Source organism: Rhipicephalus microplus, chromosome X (assembly GCF_043290135.1).
Source record: "Rhipicephalus microplus isolate Deutch F79 chromosome X, USDA_Rmic, whole genome shotgun sequence".
NCBI classification, from domain to species: Eukaryota; Metazoa; Arthropoda; class Arachnida; order Ixodida; family Ixodidae; genus Rhipicephalus; species Rhipicephalus microplus.
This window is the reverse complement of record NC_134710.1, coordinates 23,146,920-23,165,522: the sequence shown is the minus strand read 5'-3', so window position 1 is coordinate 23,165,522 and position 18,603 is coordinate 23,146,920. Positions and strand designations below refer to the sequence as shown.

General features: G+C 43.7%; 2 protein-coding genes across 2 annotated transcripts; one reads left to right on the top strand and one right to left on the bottom strand.

The window, feature by feature from the left end:
• Positions 1–52: 52 nt before the first annotated feature.
• On the bottom strand, positions 53–16,885 carry LOC119186064 (tubulin delta chain). Its single transcript, XM_037434847.2, has 6 exons — positions 16,651–16,885; positions 16,510–16,576; positions 9,208–9,504; positions 4,878–5,124; positions 2,777–2,941; positions 53–1,098 (listed from the first exon to the last, which is right to left on the bottom strand). The coding sequence occupies exons 1-6, from the start codon at positions 16,788–16,790 to the stop codon at positions 728–730; spliced, it is 1,287 nt and encodes a 428-aa protein (XP_037290744.2). The 5' UTR covers positions 16,791–16,885; the 3' UTR covers positions 53–727.
• LOC119186063 (uncharacterized) lies at positions 16,808–18,350 on the top strand. Its single transcript, XM_075876304.1, has 5 exons — positions 16,808–16,820; positions 17,070–17,122; positions 17,262–17,395; positions 17,460–17,601; positions 17,906–18,350. Exons 1-5 carry the CDS (start codon positions 16,808–16,810, stop codon positions 18,236–18,238), a joined length of 675 nt encoding a protein of 224 aa, XP_075732419.1. The 3' UTR covers positions 18,239–18,350.
• The last annotated feature ends 253 nt before the right edge of the window (positions 18,351–18,603 follow it).

The window sequence follows — 18,603 nt, the reverse complement described above, 5'->3', positions numbered from 1 at the left end:
TTTTGAATATTTTATACAGCTGAATTGAGTACTATACAAAAGGAGGCTAGAATTAACTAAGCTCCTATTTATTTATTTATTTACAATACCTACAGGATTCCATGTGGGGCATTAGTGCAGGAGGGAGATAACATTTAAAATACACATTTAAAATACATATACAAAAGTAATACATTTCAGAACAATAAACAAAACGAAAAAAGGAGAATTGACATGTAGGAAAATACACAGCAAATTGTGCATAAACACACACAAGCATGCCAGCAGAAATCACTAAAACAAACAAATTTAGGCTTAGACTGCTAGAAAGAACAAACGAAAGTGAAATCGGGCTACGAAAAAATGCGACTTCAAAGCACAACGATGAATGTTTCCCTGGAAGCAGCTACAATTTCTTGAGATAGTTTGTTCCCCTGCTGTATTGATTGTGAAAAAAATGAATATTTTAAAAACGCTAATTCTAGCAGCGAACTTGTGCACTTTCAGTGGGTGGTTACGAGAAATACCTCTACATTATAAAAAAAAGTGTCTGAAAGCCAATGCAGAAATATAATGAAGACGCAACTTACCTTATGATATCCTTCCATCTAAGAAAGTTAATTTCTTTTGATGGCATCTACACATTTGCTGGAAAGCTGCTAGAGATCATATTTTTATTATTACACCGCGGCAAGTTTTCAGCATGTTGAGCTTGCACATGTACCAAATGACTCAACTTCTGACTTTTTTATTGAGACAGTTGTTTGTAGTAAGAAATGGCTTGTTCAACTCGCAAAAATGCATCGTACATGTCCTCGGCCTGCAGTCCATGCTGTGTGTAGTGATGAAGGTAGGCCAACTTTGTGAATCGGCACCATGCTCGACTTACTAACAAGTCCAACTCAGGAACACAGGCATCACTGTTGCTAGCCAGCAACAGGGTACGAGCGGAACCCATAAATTTGTGAGGATTCATCCATACATTAAACTCACGACCTTCTTCCACAAAAGGTACGCGGCGAGGGGCAAGGTCAGTGGCGTTGAGGGCTGACAGCCCTTCACCCCGTCCAACAGCCAGCGAGGCGACACATGTAAGAGGCCTGTTTTCAGTGCCCATGGCTGCAGAGATAAAGGAGAGAAGGAATACACTTTAAGGGTCCTGAACCACTTTTTTTAGTAACCATGGAATTAATTCAATGGAAACGCTTATTGCATCAGAAATTCAACGCCGCAAAAATATTAAGAATCCATCCAGTACGAGCAGAGTTACAAAGATTTGTCACACGCTACAATCAAACTTTCTCTTCTCTCGTTCCGACGAAAGTGCTGGAAGCCAAGAAGGGAGGGTTGGGAGGGGCAAACAAAAAAACGTCACGCACGCCTTGTGACCTTGAGCATTTTTCTCTTTTTTTTTCTTCGAATACATGGCTTTTTCAGTGCGACCGCGCGCACTCGCGTGGACAAGTGACTGCTTCTTGCGGCGATCTCTGTAACATCCGAGCGCACCATGTTCAAATGAGCCAATGGCTGATAGATGGGCTTACTACGAGTGATTTTTGGGCTCATTGCGTGATTTGTTGAGAGAAGAGCAAGCAATTTCTAGCTGACTTCGATAATTTATTGTGAATTCCAGGCCACATGCTGCGCTATATTATTTGGCTCGCATGTTGTCGGGAGCCTCTACAACTGATCGGTAGCATTTTTGCATTATTCTCAAAGTGCTGCAGGGCCCCTTTAAGAAAGAAATAAATTACTGCAAACTTAAATGCAAAATGTGGTGTTCATATTTTATACCTTCTTTCCACTGAAATTACACCTTTTTTTTTAGTGCAAATAGATGCCAGTGAAACCTCCTTTATACTCAAGTTTGTTGCTTTCTGTGTTCAATTAAGTAGATGATAATGATTGATCTGTGGGGTTTAACGACTCAAAACCACCATGTGATTATAAGAGACGGCTTAGTGGATGGCTCCGGAAATTTCGACCGCATGGAATTCGTTAACGTGTACCCAAATCTGAGCACATGGGCCTTGAGCACTTTCGCCTCCATTGAAAATGCATCAAAAGCAGCTGGGATTAGATTCCGCAACCTGCTGGTCAGCAGCTAAGTACCTTAGCCACTAGACCACTGTGGCAGGGCCAAATTATGTACAGTTGTTAACAGTAGAGATGTGCAACTAGTACTAAACTTTAGCTTTTAATAAAGTTAGAAGCAAATGGTGGTTTCATCTGATAATTTCGAATCAAATAGTTCAATCACATACTTTAAAGCAAAATGAGCACATTTGCCGTGGCCCAACTAACCCGAACAATATTTTTAAATATCTGGAAAAAAGCACGTGTGAATATCAGTTTTTTGGACATAGTGATGTGGAGGTAAAATCTGAATTTCTGAAAGATGCCAGTGATAACTAGAAAAATACATTTAATTTGAAAATTGCTTATGCTTAGTGCAATTACGCCAGTGTAATAGGCTTTTAAACTTAAAACACAATCGATGCGAGGGTACTATGTTAATTTATAGTTAAAGTGAGTGCACATTTTTTCTGGATAGATGTTTTCATGGCATAGAATTCTTATACTACAGCGAAACCAGCTTTAGAGGGGGATTACATGCAGTCTATGCCTATTTGTTCATTTTGAATAATTGCAATTCGTGATGAAGAGACTTCGAATACGGTAATACTCGTTCAAATATTCACACATTTCCAGCTTTGAGCACTCTATTACAGACTAACTAAATAGCATCCGAGTATACTCGGCAGGCTTAACGAGCTACAAGGGTGACAGTGCTAACCTTCATCAGTAGCACTGTGGCAGTGCTGCATCTTGCTGAGCGCTCGCACCAGACTCTGCCAGGAGCTACAGCTGAAGGCTGTCATTGTAGGTGGCTCCTGGGGCACCTGCAGCAGACTCACTTGCTTCACAGATCCAAAACATCCCAAATCAGCAGCAACGTCTCCTGCAAACATTGAGAAAAAGCTAAAATATTAACAAACAACTGAGCGAACTTTAGTGTGAACTGGTGGCAATTAGTAGCCAGTAATTAACATTCAATGCCAAAATTATTGTATTGCAGAAAATAAAGTTAACTGCTTTTATTCAACTGCATCATCTTTATTTAACAAATACTGCTTTAAACGTTTGGTGAAAATGAGGCCAGAAATTACTTCTTGCAGTGGATAAAACAAAAAAGTGCGTATAAACTATTTTCTGCCGCTGGTTAGTGCAATTAAATAAGGATGGCCCTATTGGCACTGCGGCCTTGTAGACCCTAGAACGTGACTATGGGAAACGCTGCTCAATATGTCTTCATCCACACCCTATCACCTACTCGGCGTTTTAATAGTATTTACACGCACACGGACAACTCATAGCAAGCAGATGGCACTGCTGGAAAAAGACGACATGGCGGCACCCATCAAAGGGGGTTCTCTCCACCTCAGACTTATAACACTGTCATAGTACAGTGTGTGACCCGGAAGTTCAAAACCTATGCTTTTACGTATTTGTTTCATATTTGCGTCCTGAAGTTTTGAGAACCTTGAATTTCTCATGTGAACAATGATCTGAATAATAAAAAAAAATCTGATGCTTTACTTTGAGCACAATATCGCACAAAGCCAAAGCCGATTTCATAATTTATTAATTTCCTACACGAAAGTGGGCAAATAACACGCGTAAGTTTTGATCGAAATGGGTGGTTGCGTCTTTATGGGTGCACTCATGTTGATTTATAACCACATTAAACAATAGTTACAGATACAACAATTAAAGCAACCTGGTGTATATGCTAAGCAGAATAAACATATCACACTCAGTAAAATAAACATATCATGCAGTGCTGTGGCCTCCTACGTGCCAAACAAGCACAGGTGTCTCAAGCTTGTGAACGTTTAGGCAATTACATTTAGAACTACATTCTGCTGCGCAAGCATGCGACTTGCTTACAGTCTGGTGTAACAAGTTAGTAGTACATCTATGGCCACTGCACTGTCCCGAGGCCAGTCATGATTATGTGATTAAACATAGCCATGCCTGTGTGCCTCTGCAGAGAATTGTCCACAGGCACAACTGACAGGAAGGAACGTGAAGATGCAGCAGATACGTACATTATTACTCATATTGAGCTCTTCAAGGCAACAATTTAAGGGGGGACGATGAGGGTCTTAAAATTGTAAAAGCACAAAATTGTAAAAGATGCTGACTTGCGAAAATTGTAATTTTAGGTACTTGTAGTCGAAAGTATGTTTTGGAAAAATTTTATATCATGCCAAATACCATTTATTTTTGTTAAAAGCTTTATATATGAAATTACAAATGTTTTTTTAAAACTGGAAACAATTTTCTTGACATTATTTTTGTGAAGTGAATCTGCCTAACCGAAGTTATGAGCAAGCTTCTGTGAATACATCTAAACAAACTTGGAACCATTCTTTTCCACAGCACTTGAATACAGGCTAAAGCTTTTTTTTCTATTTCAACCTTGATATAATTGTAATTATAAGATAAATACCAGCTAATTACTGGAAGCTCATTTTTACCTTCCAAGTTTAAAAACTATTTCTGATCAATGAAATAGCCGATTTGACAACTAGTTTGCTTTAGCCTGTGGGATGAACGTTTTAGAGGAAACATGTACCTTTGAAAACTAAATTTTTTTATTGTGAGTTAGCATAACCACCCGTAAATAATTACATAACTAATGCAAAATCTGTCATTACTTTTTTATAAATCAGATATTTGAAATTCTTTTGCAGATTTCAAATGTCTATTCAATGGTACGAATGCATAGTAATTTTCATTAAAGTAGAATAATAAATCACTTCATTTTAAGACCCTTGACTCCCCTCAAGACACATATCAATTAGCTGACAGAAGTGCTTAATAAAACTTGCCAAGGTATTTGAATGGTCCATACTTGGCTTGGCTGGGTTGAAGCAAGCAAGCCAAGTGTCTGGCAGCCAATGCATTCATCTCAACCAGAGAGGCGCTACGAAGTGCCCATCGCTGGGTGACTACTCGGTGCAGAGAGTCATTACTTAGTACAAGCAGGGCATCTGCAGAATCTTGTAAATGTGCCAGAGACAGCAGCACATTGTACGCCTGCACTGCCACTTCTCCAGACTTGAATGGCCACACCACCTGGATGAACATTTGCAGTTTAACGTGCTTAACATAGCGCACTTGAAATATGTTTCAGAGCCTAGAGAAGATTCCTGAGCAAGAGATGCATCACTTGAAAATTAGCTTACAGTAGCTATATTTAATATATATAATACTACATATAGTGTGACATGCACTATGCCTGCATAAGCAAAACAATGAACACTTATACATGAATGTAACAAAGCAAGACAAAAGAGAATTGACTGCTATATTGAATGGAACTAATTACTAATGGATGCTCATGCAGGAAAACAACCTTGTAAAATCTGTTGAAAGAAAACACTCAGGTTCAAGATTGAATAAAATAAAATAAATTTGATGTTTAAAGGCTGTTGTGGGTTTTCAGCTTGCACTGAATATGAGCATGAAAGAGATGCAATTACGAATAAGTTAGGTGCTGCAAGGTAGAGGTGCGCGCACACACACAATATCTCGAGGTTGGTTGATAGCGTGTTTTGTTAGTTGGAGGCACAAAAATTCGAAGAGCAATCGTAAAGGTAGGTCCTCCTCTGTCGCGGGCAAAAATGTAGCATCCCCATCAATTACATGGTTAGCAGAAAGGTCTATTGAGGTTTCATGCGTTTTCCACACCTTTGCTTACCTTCTATTTATACTGTATAATCTTTCTTTCATCAGAAACTATACATAAAATATATTGCACTAAGAGCACCTGCTGCCAATGACATTGAGCCAATTGCAAGCTGCAAATGCAGCATTCAGGAGAGGTAGGAATACAAATACTACACATCAAATAACAGGAAGGTATGCACATACAAATCAGGGAAGGAAATCCGTGTATAAAAGGCACTAGAAAAAAATCTGTTTTTTTTCATAGAAAGGGCTAAGAGAGTCCTCAGCAATTGCATTATTTGGATTTTACCACTCAAGTAATTCAACAAGCAGAAATGTTGTTTTAGGCAAATACCAAATTAGTGTGCAATATGGTTGCACATTTAAAATTAAGGGTCATTGCGAGTGAATTATCGGGGAGAATATCATGTAGTGCAAAAGCTATCTCACAGTCTTTTAAAAACTATGATGGACAGTTGCCATTACTTAATTTTGTTTTTCCGCTTAACCCTTTGATGTCTGAATTATGAAACTGCTAGGCTTGTGGGAATATTGGAATGCTTCGAATATTCGAACGAATAGTTGAGTATTCGAATTTGCTTCAATTTGAATATAAATTATTGAATATTTTCGAAGTATTCGCAATGAACAAATAGGTGTATAGTAGTCCGCACGTAACCGCCTATAAGGATGGTTTCACTGCGATGTGTGAATGCTGAACTGTGAAAGCACTTATCCAAAGATAACGCACTTTGCCGCGAAGTCCTCCTTCAAATTTAAATGGGCCCTGCAACACTTGCTGAGCATGGTCAGAAAACGCTGCCAATCGGTAGTGGAGGCTAGCGAGAACACGAGAGGCAAATATTATAGCGAAGTACGTGGCCTGTAATTCGCAATAAATTTTCAAAGCAAAAAATTGGCCCTGTATCTGCATGTTACACCGCAAATGTCGTCAAAAGACGATAGTTTTGCATCTGGAAAAAGTGAACAAAACATTTTTTTGATGTTCTGCGCAAAAAGATCGGTGAATGGTATTCTGAAGGCGCTGTGTTAGAGTGCCTCGAGCGTGCAGCGGAGGCGAACGAGCGCATCAAGTCACATCACACGTGAGACATGAGCGCTACCTGGCAGTTATCCTGGAAAACGGGGTGCGCGCCCGTCTCTGAGGTGATAAGCTGTAGAACACAAGGCGACGGGTAGGTGCCACCACCGTGTCAACTTAGCAAAGCGTTGGAAACACTTGCCATGTCATGCAAGCGTTGCATGGCCAGCACAGCGTTATAAAGGCTACGATCCTTAAAATTACTTATGTATGGCTTTTCTAGTAAAAACTACATATACATAATACTGGTGTGTTGTTACGATGCCTCAGATAAGCGCAATAATAGCTTTTTTTAAATGACAAATGCACAAGTATGAATGCTGAACCTTGAGCAATATTGGTGGGCGCTGCGGATGGGGTCGGCCGTTTGGAGTATCGTTTGGTCACTTTGATGCCGTTTGGGGTACCGTTGAGGGTGGACAAACAAACAAATTCACAGACAGGCGGACAGACCAAATGTTTGCATCGAAGGTCCCCAAAAAAGACTATCGTCTTTAAAAATTGCTTTCTTCCCTCGGCAAATGACACTAGGAGCTCAAAAATCACTTGTCACAGTCAATCACTTGTCACAGTCAAGAAGGAATATACGGCTCTGGTCACAGCTATTGGCCGATTTGAGCATGGCGCGCTTGTCGTTGCCCGGGCTGCTGCAGAAGGCTGCCACTTGTCCACGAGCATGTGCGCGATCACACTGAAAAGCCGCGTATTCGAATAAAAAAAAAAAGGTGCTCAATGTCACGAGGTGCGTGTGACGTACATTTCTTTCGCCGTGCCATTCCTCCCTGCTTAGATTCCAGCTATTTCGTCGGGATGAGAAAAGAGAACGCAATTGAAGCGTGGTACAAATTTTTGGAACTCTGCTTGTGCTGGACTGATTCTAGAAACTTTGCAGTGGTAAATTTGTGAGGCAACAAGCATGTTTACTGGCTCCATGGCTACTTGAAAAAGTGTTGCAGGGCCCCTTTAAAGGAACATGTTACCGTCAAATCAATTCTTCATTTTATTACGTTTGTTATGACAGTTTAAATGCTCCAAGTATAATAAATTTCAAAGCGTTAAGCATTTTATCACTCGCATCCTACCCAAACTACTACTCAAAGTTGCTTCGACTTCCATTGAACGAAAAAAAAAAGACATTTGCATAGAGCCCCTATTTCAATTCAAAAGAAATATTGCGCCGGTTAGTTACGTCATGATAAATATTCCCTTTTTTTATATGTCATACATACCATTCAAATTCGAAATTGTTCGATCAGAATCACTATTCACTTTGAATTCGCTTCAAACCTAATATTCCCTACTCGCACAAGCCTAGAAATGGCTGAGAAAATAAAAATTGTTTTCATTTTCAAACTTTAAATAGCAACCTTTGAATAATTCCGTGCACACCTAAATTATCTAAAGAGCACCTTTAATACATACTTTTATGTGTGTAGTGAATTTTCCACATGCCCCAGAAGCGAGTACCTTGCAATGAAAAACATGTTTCAGACCTACGCAATATGTCGTGTGCCATGGTCTTGAGTGCGTACACACCAATAAAAAAAATAATTGAAAATGGAACTTTCATCAGCCAGGCGAGAAAGAACGAAGAAGTTAGCACTCTCCATCATCAGCTATGAAATTGGTTCTAGCATACATTACGCAACATAGCATTAGATTTTTCATGCTGAAAGGCACATTCCCCACGAGTAGTTGACAGGAGGCATTAGTGGTGGCATGCACTCTGTGACTTGCTTGCTCAAACTTTTTCGGTACGTCACGAATTCCCGACACCAGGCAGTAAAGGGTTAAAGGCCCTGTGGCATTTCATAAAGGGCAGGCTTCATTGTATGCAGCATCAATGGAAAAACTAGGAAAGAAAAGATCGCCCAGCATTCAACCCAGTCTTACTCCAATTGTTGAATGCAGGATGGCCAGGTGTAGCCGCCTCTGGAAACTGTCCTAGCGGAAAAATAAGGTTAACAATTTTATTCAACCAAGGACTGATTGTAGGATACAATTCAAGAAGGCAGTAGAGAATTCCCCTAGATTGTAGAAGTGTGATCACCGACTGCCCCTGCAACCAAGCAAGTCAGGAGCTGGATCATGAGCTAGGAGCCTAATAGCTGGCTCAGGACTCATGGTGCCAGATATTCATTCACCTTTGAGAATGAAATTTTGCTGCCTTCTAATGTTGTACTGAACTGTCGTATACTTATTCATAGGAATAAAATAAATTCTCCAGCCACTTTTAGTCTAAATCTTCTAATGCTAAAATTAAAAACTATGAATTGACCCAATGTTTCTGTATAAAAGGTGAACATCTTCGACAGATCTCTGTTCACCTTTAAAAAAGTATACTAATATATACAGCACAAGTATTGACATATAGCGCATCTACTTACCGCTGTTACAACAGGAGTCTTTGGATAGTTGTCTCTCAGGGTCTCTGTGAGTTTGGTTCCCAAACCGCTGCCTGTCCCGCCAGCAAGAGAAAAGATGGGCAGGAAGCCCTCCAACCAGTCCCGTTGCTCGGCATTGCGCCTCACAAGGTTGCAGATCTCGTCCATGCCTTTCTCAGCTTGTTCGAAATAACCCAGTGCCCAGTTGTTGCCAGCACCCTGTGAACTCGTGTAAGCTGCACCACTGGCGTAGTGCCACTTGTCGCTGTAGCAGGCATCCTTCAACACTCTGCCGACGGCCTGCGATGCCAAGAAAATGACACTTTTTGGGAGAGAAGGTCAGCATTTCAGTTATCCATTTTTAAATTACATTCATAAAATGTACTTGTGATATGCAAGTGTGCCATAATGTCAGCAAGTATAGCAGCAATCATCAGGCAGTCTCACGGGTGTACTAAGCAAAACATTTTGAAAGATTTGGGCAATTAAGATGTTAATGATTTCTTCAATAAAAAGGTGATAGTATTTATTACACTTGTAGAGCCCATTCAGCCTGCCCTTTGGCTCTTCTCTTATGTTTTCCCCCTCAGTGAAACACACTAAGAAACATGCTGCCGTCCCAAGTGAAGCTGTTTCTCGATTACCCGTCTGTGTTTTAAACACATCTATTTCATTTTCACTGTTCATAGCCATAGAGTTACCTAAAATTACCTCTGGTGCTGCGATCGTTCAGCGACCATGGGATTGACGGGTAGTTCACGGATTTGCCTAGTCTCCGTACTTGGAGGTGGCACATGTGGCTTTGTTCATCACTGTGCTTCAGTTTTGTTTCAAAGAAAAGAACAAACCCTTTTGAACTTCGAGACCCGATATTAAATGGAAAGCCTAAAAGAATGAGGTGGTGCAGTGCAACCGCTGAACATTTGCCGATTTTTGTTTCGTGAAAAAACATCTCCAAGCCACAGGAACACACATGGATCCAGAAGTACAAAGATTAGACAAATCTGTGTACTGTTAAGTTTGGCCTGGAAATTCATCTGGGCAGACGCCATGGTGCGTAAGCCGGTCCACTGGAGAGGCTCTCAATCCCTTCGCTACCCAGTCTGCCAGACGCTGTCGAAGATTTGAGTAATTACCCAGACCATGTGACAAGCGAAGGCGAGTTCCTGACTTTCAACTACGGACCCTTTTGTCATCTCTTCTAGCAGAAGCAATGACTGATGCCCTCGGCGACTCATCGGGCGATGGGGAAGCTGGCGTGACCGGCGCCAGAGCTGACGGGGGAGCGGTGCTCTTTCAATCCTCAATCAAGTAGCCGACCGGCCGACCGCCTATGCCCGCCAGGCATTGTCCCTGCTCGCCGGAGGATGAGACGTGTCGCCACGACATCGTAAACAGTTCCAGAGAGGACAACAAAGATAGCATCTTGCTTAGAAGAGACCGTGGCGGCCGCCACAAATCGCCCCGCTAATTAAGCGAACAAATCGGCGGACCCTTTGATGTATGCTATCAGGATCGTGGGAACTCTCGACTAGCGGCACACACACGACGAGGAAGAGCCCTGCTGGCGCCACCTTGCAGTGCAGTGTTCACAACTCAACATTGGACGTTCCTGTGGACCGTGCATGCTCGTCCCCTTCACCTGTTGTGTGTGTGTGATTGGTGTTCCACTCGGAGAGGAGGAGCCCGACAGGGCTTAAAACGACACCGCAGAGTGCTGGACGTCGCTCCGAACTATGTAACGGTTCATCTACCACGCTAGTGGTTTGTGAAACCACTAACCTTTCTTTGCTGTAAATAAGTGTAAATAGTGCCATAAACCTGTTTGGTTTTCATACCCTCCAGCGTCCTTCCTTCTGACCCATAACAACTGGTTGGCAGCGGTGGGATGGACTTCACGACATGGTGCTGTGCTGTGGTGAGTGCTTGGTCTTTGCTATAACTTTCCAGGCTTCATTTCTTGAGCGTGCATTGATTAGAAGCTGGATTGTGTGTGAGTTAAGGAAATCACCTATTTGTGTGTTAGAGGGATCCCCTACATTTGTGTGAGATGCAGGACCAAAGTACAACGGCAATCATGGAGGTGAAGACACTGCTAAAAGATGGTCTTTTGTACATTTGTGAAGACCTTGGTATTAAGATTAGGGAAGGAATGGGCAGGTCAGAAATTTTAGAGCTAATTTTGAAAAGCGCCAGTGAGGAGGATATTGGGTACGCGTTAAAAGCTTTAAAAAGGTTGGAGGAACGAAATCAGGAGCGAGAGAGAGAACGAAAAAGAGAAGAATGGGAGCGAGAGGAACGGAAACGAGAGGAACACAAAAGAGAGGCACGGGAACGAGAACGAGAGGAACGGGAAAAAGAACGAGAAAGAGAACGGAAAAGGGAGGAACGGGAGCGAGAGGAACGGAACCGAGAGGAACACGAAAAAGAGGAACGGGAACGAGAGGAACAGAAACGAGGAACGCGAAAGAGAGGCACGGGAAAGGGATAGAAAAGAGCATGATCGAGCACGTGCCTTGGTGCTCGAACAATTGGAACAGAAAATCGAGGCAATGAGGCGGAAGTTTCAGCCATTCGCAAGTGTAGCGCACGAGAAGTGCGAGGGGCAGCCCAGAGCTTTAGAGAAGGCTAGCACGTGTGAACATAGCAGCAGATTCGAAGGCAAATCGAGTTTGAGTGCTGCGAATGATGCTGCGCTGAGTAGAGAGGCCGACGAAGGCCAGAGCGAGTGCGACGAGGTGCTGTGCCAGTTAACTGTTAGCGAAACAGCTAGAATAGCTGCAGACAATCTGGCCCAAACCTCAACTGTGTTTGTCGTAACGGTGGAACTTGCAAACAGTGTGGAAGTACGCAAGGACACCGAAGAAAGCTCAGAAGCAGCATAAGTAGGTAGCGGGGATATCAGTGCAGTCGCAGACAGCTCTCAGCAATGCGAGCTAGAGTGTTTGAAGGAAAGCAGCTGCACTGTTCCTAAGAGCGTCAAGCTGTCCGCCAGTCTAGAGTGTGAAATAGGTGATTTTTTTGAAAATAATTTAGACGGCGCGGCGTCGACAGCTGACGGGTGCAGTGAGAGTGTTAGCGACCTTGAGCTGCGAGCGGTAGGTTCAGAGACGAGTCGCAAGAAGTGGCACAAACGCAAGAGACGTCCAAAAGCCGCGAGAGAGAAAAGAAGTACTACGCGGGTAAAAGAAGACGCAAAACCTTTTAGCGTAACAAGCAGGACTAGGAGCTCCGAATCGGCGTTAAAGCCGTTTTGCAAGCGTCCGGGCCGCTGGACGAAAAGAAAAAGAACAGCAGGTTCTTCGTGAATAGAATCGCCTGGAAAGTGCCAGTCTTTCCGTTCTATCCACAAAACGTTTCAGGGCGCACGTGAGTACAGCGTTAGCACAGGTGAATCGGCCGGACAAGGCGACAGAGCTAAGAAATCAAAGTGTCGAAGTACTAAGGCAGGTGGTGCAGAAGCACCCTTGAATTGTAATTCCACCGATGAAGCGACCCGAGGTCAATTTCCTAACGGTGCGGGAAAAGTCGTTCAAAAACGTCGCCGTAGAAGAGTGAAGCGTACGCGCGCGACGAAGGGAATGCAAAAAGGAGGAAGCAAGCATCGGAGAGACAGAAAAGAGAGTAGCTCATCGGCCAGTTCGACGAAAAAGCCTTTGTGTCATGAAGTAAGGCACCAGTGGCGAAAAGGTAGGCCACAGCGCGCCTCCGCGCGCCGGAATGCACGCCGGAGATTTAAAGCTTTGCGGGGACGGGAGTGTCAAAGGGATCCAAGGAAAAAGGCCACAATAGATAAGCACCGCACGGGAGCTAGCCCAAAGTGGGCATGGCCACTTTGTCCCACGCATTGCTCGGGTCCCCTTCGCCAGATTGACGAAAATCGGCCGAAATCGCAAATGTGGCGTAACGCTGCAGTTCAGCTTGTAAGACATGCACGTTGTGGTACCGGGCTTTCTCGAAATCTGCCAAGACCTCGACCCCCGCGTGTACGACTGAAGAGTGAGAGACAACTGTAAGCTGGAGAGAGTGACACAGGAATTTACTGGGAAGCATGTTTGTTTGCTTATTTTTGGTTTTGAAGTAATATTCCTTTGTCATCTCCCCGGCTAGTTTGTTTGGATACAGTTTTTCACTTCTCGGTTTCTTTTATTATGCAATGTTTAAGTGTTTTTTAGTTAAGTTGATATGCGGAAGCAGTGACCCGCACCAGTAAGCCGACTGCGTCAAATTGGCTTTCTTGGATATAAGAGCACGTTAGTCGCGAATGAAGACTTGTACGCCCCGCAGGTTTTTAAAGCGTGGTAGGGTTGTCGAGCGAAATCGTAGATTGTATGCTACGTACCTTTCGTTGTGTAGCGCGATGTTTTCTACCGTCTTTAGAGAGTGAATGAGAAATGTTAAAGAATGTTTTTGAAGAACTCGAGAAGCGATTTTCGAACTGCTCATGCATAAAAACATTTAGTACAGGCTTTGTTTAGCGCAAAACTTGCGCAAGTTTTTAAGTGCTCTTTACGTGTACGGCATCTGGCGTTTTCTTTGCATGTGGTTCTTTGTGAACATTCACATTAAGATGCGTGTTTGGCAATGCCTTAGTTTGAGGGATTTACCTTGGTTAGGTGTGAGTTAGTATGCTAACGCTCTTTGGATGAGAGTATGATGTCGTGCTAGAGCGCACAGCAAAGTCATGTGCATTCTTTAAAAACATGGGCTGACATGAAACTACATTCAGCAAATGAGCGTGTTAGTACACGAGTTGCATTTCCCTTTGTTATTTTAGTATGTGCTCAGGGATCAGGTGAATTATTTAGCTGAGCGTTATGTTATACCGACCTTTGAGGCTAGAAATACATTTCTAAGAATTTTAGGACGCAGTTTGATCTGCTGTGAGGGAGTTTTCTTTGGCGTCAGGGTGTCCTACAAGTAGGCACTCACGACTACGTTAAGTTTCACGAGAGATTAGGGAATGCGCCCAGTTACCTTGTGTATAGGGTCTGGCAGCATTCGTGTGAAAACCATGTAGTTGCGTATTATTAAGTTAGTGTTGAGTTATAAGATTAGTTACAACATTGTAGGGCAGATGGCAGGAGAAAGTGAGTTTTTAAAGAGTGTAATTATGGTTATTTGGGGCCAAATTATATTTGCCTTTGTGTGCTTTTCTTACACGACAATATGTTACATCTTTGGTAAGCATCTCCACGTCCATGACTGTTGTAACTTTGACGGCACCAAATTGTCTCAAAATTTTAGCGTACAGGTTTTCCTTTTTGTGTTGAGAAGCCTGGAGGGTTTTAAGCGGGTCCAATGTGCTTGACTTCGGCATGGTATTGTGTTGTGTGGTTCGTCTTGCTGTTGTCAATCATTGTGAGCTGGTTTGGGAGTTGGTTTCGAGTTCTCAGCTGGAGGAAGAAAGCCAGGCCATCGTCCTCGTCACCAACCATTCTCTTCGTGCCCAGCGGTTGGGAGCGCTGGCCAGCCGAGATTTTCCGGGCGGCGGAGGAGCTGTTAAGTTTGGCCTGGAAATTCATCTGGGCAGACGCCATAGTGCGTAAGCCGGTCCACTGGAGAGGCTCTCAATCCCTTCGGTACCCAGTCTGCCAGACGCTGTCGAAGATTTGAGTAATTACCCAGACCATGTGACAAGCGAAGGCGAGTTCCTGACTTTCAACTACGGACCCTTTTGTCGTCTCTTGGAGCAGAAGCGATGACTGATGCCTTCGGCGACTCATCGGGCGACGGGGAAGCTGGCATGACCGGCGCCAGAGCTGACGGGGGAGCGGCGCTCTTTTAATCCTCAATTAAGTAGCCGACCGGCCGACTGCCAATGCCCGCCAGGCATTGTCCCTGCTCGCCGGAGGATGAGACGTCGTGTCGCCATGACATCGTAAACAGTTCCAGAGGACAACAAAGGCAGCATCTTCCTGGGAAGAGACCGTGGCGGCCGCCGCAAATCGCCCTGCTAATTAAGCGAACAATTCGGCGGACCCTTTGATGTATGCTGTCAGGATCGTGGGAACTCTCGACTAGCGGCACACACACGATGAGGAAGAGCCCTGCTGGCGCCAGCTTGCAGTGCAGTGTTCACAACTCAATATTGGACCTTCCTGTGGACCGTGCATGCTCGTCCCCCTCACCTGTTGTGTGTGTGTGATTGGTGTTCCACTCGGAGACGAGGAGCCCGACAGGGCTTAAAACGACACCGCAGAGTGTTGGACGTCGCTCCGAACTATGTAACGGTTCATCCACCACGCTAGTGGTTTGTAAAACTACTAACCTTTCTTTGCTATAAATAAGTGTAAATAGTGTCATAAACCTGTTTGTTTTCGTATCCTCTTGTCAGCGTTCATTTCCTCCACCCGGTTACACCACGCTACCACAAGAGACCGGGTAGTCCCCCATCCTTTACAGTACTACCCATCATTCCCATGCTCGCCGAAATACCGTGCGTTGCTTGGTGCAATGTATTGTGCCGACGTCCATAAATTACATGAGTGATAGCCACATCTCAATGGGACCAAAGACCAAAACACAATAACACTCGAGAATGATGTGCAGTTACCATGTCATTGCTTCTTCCCCCCCCCCCCCCTTTTTGCATTCACTTGTGTGCACTCTTTTGTGACGATGATAAGGAGTAACATTTGCACCAAGCGATATGGCACCAAACCACCTTCCATCTGCCTCCCATCACTGAATCCCTGAACATCAAGTCGAGCCAAGCCCAAAATTGGCAGCTTTTGGTAAATACCAACATTCGGCTTAAAACTATTGATGCTATCAACGTTTTACGATTTAAAGTACTACAACGATTTACCACACCTTCCAAGGATTTTAAAGCATGTTCCAGGGATTTTTAGCCCAGCCATTGCCCAGCATACACAGCATCCTTAGGTGTTAGCTCCTATCCTAGAGTTTCATAACCCCTAGGCAACGGGAGTCACGATTTACAGTAACAAAGCCTGCGGAATTTGATATAAGTCTGTATGCACAGAATAAAAATACACGAGAGCACGAACACAACTAGCTAGCTAGATGTTTTCGAAATAGTCGCATATCAACAATATTTGCACCAGTAGGCGTGAGCACCTGGTTCCGCCCGTGGGGGAGGCGAAGATTTGTCGCCCCCCTCTCTATTATAACCATGTATAGAGTTGACCTAACACCACAACCTCCCCCCCCCCCCTCCACCCTCCCTAGTCGCAGCCCCGCTTCCCGATTATGCCAATATACGGGACTCCCCTTGCGACCCCAGCCCCCAGTGGGCACGTCTATCATCTATGCTTGCACTACAGATATCGATGAGCTAACCTTTCTTTCCGTGTCAACCAGGACGGCACTAGCAATAAGGCCACCTTGGCGGTCAACAGTGAAAAACCTGCGAAGAGAAATTATAATCCAGCGACACTGGTGCTGCCAAAAAGAACAGCATTGCGTTGGCAGGTCACTCACCTCTCTACCGACGCGCTGTAGTACTCGCTGTCGCGGCACGACTCGGGCTCACCAACGCCTACGTCTTGCGCCAAAACGTTAAAGAACTCAAAACCCAGTTGATTGCCACACTGGCCGATCTGTAAGGTGAGTAAGCTCATGTTTGTTACCACTGAACATGACCCCCTCTAGTTTATAGAGGAGGTCGTGTACCATTGGTGACGAACCTCAAAGCAACCGCGATGGTTTCAGTATCGAAACTAAGATTAGTGCATTTTTAACTCGAACTCTTTGCCCTTGTAAGAGTCACCGCTGAACATCTTTGTAAAATTTAAGCTGAAATTATAAAGTTTAAGGTGTTAATCAAGTTTATAACGTAAGTTGCACTACTAGTTTTAGTAAACACACTAAATTTAGGTTATCATCATCATTATAAATAGCCCTCACACGGAGGTCACGTTTTGTATTTCCAATAAATTTATTTAAACAAAAGGCGAGTCGCTAACGCAACCTAATCACGTTTTCCACCACAATCGAAGCGAAGATTGCCCACTACGTTGCACGACCAACATGCAGTGCGCGAGGGTGGCTACATTTAATTTGTTTCTGTGCCTCTCGTCTTCGGTTTTCAGGCTGAACTTTCAACGTCATGTGCCGCATGCACTGCAAGAAGATTTAGACAGGTGATTCCTATTCGAGAAGATGAGAACGGGCTGCCGTCAAAAGCCTTGGCACGCTCAGCGTTGAATTCGCTCAAGGATCGAGGGTACGTTTAACGAGTGCACGTCTGGAATCTTGGGAACAGCAATTTCACTTTGCTTCGTACACAGATTCTGCCGGCCTATGAAGCCGTACAAGCCAGCTGAAGATGTGAAGGACAAAGTTAAGGTCGTCTACGAAGAAGTGTTTGGACAAAAGGCAGACAGCGCGTGGCTTCAGACACCCATCAACGAGCCCCTGCTTAAGTTTAGGGTACGTCAGTTTAGTTCGCCCAGTCTGCGTAGCAGCCCCGGTTTGTTGAAGTGCATTATATACTTTTCTAAGATTGATCTTTTGAGAAGGCTTTGCAGTGAGCCCTTTGGTCATCTTTAGCGTTTGCAAGGATCAATAGTTGTGCAAAATGAGCTTTAAAGTGCTCTTAGTTTTCCAGTACGAAGTGCATCAAATTATTTTTTAAGACGTTCATGCATTGTGCTTGACTTACCTTTTTGCCTCTGTACTTATGCCATTTGCTTGAACTTACTTAGAGTGTCCTTTTTTGTGTGCTTTTCCGTAGTTGCTGACGAGGTGCATCAGTGAATTTGGCCACGACATCCCAAGCCCGGAGTTGATGAATGTAAAGTGCGTTGATGATGTAGTGGAGTACTTCTCCACACCTGTTGAAGGACTGTCCCCTTACGAATCTTTTGTCCAGCGCAAAGATCAGCTGCCCAAAAATCTCCATGTCATCCCCAACTACGTTCGCTTCAACCCCGAGACGGACACTTTCTTTGGCGGTGTAAATGCCTACACGAGAACACCGACTATCGTCACAGGCCTCAAGGCCAAAAAGAAGTTCAAGGGTTACACTTCCAGTCCAACGTGGCCATACATAACCACGAGCACATAAGAAATGTCGCAGAGGTCTTGCAAACTATCCTTTATTGTTTTTCAACCATACGACAGCTTGCTGTACTGAGAAACTGAATTGAAGTAAACTAGCAGCCTAGCAACAAATACAAGTACTGCAGTCTACATGCACACATATGCATAATGGTTTCATTTTGAATGACTTAGATCTTGAGAAATGCATAATTGTGTACAGCAAAGACAGCAAGTAAACAGGCTAGGCTCCTGCAGAGTTTTTAAAGTAGTACAAGATAGCTTTCTTGTGTGTGAAGCATGCCCTTATACAAATTCCAGCGAATTAAGCTTCACAAAGTAGACACCATATTTGTTCATAAACAGTCAACAAGAACAAATTATATCTACAGA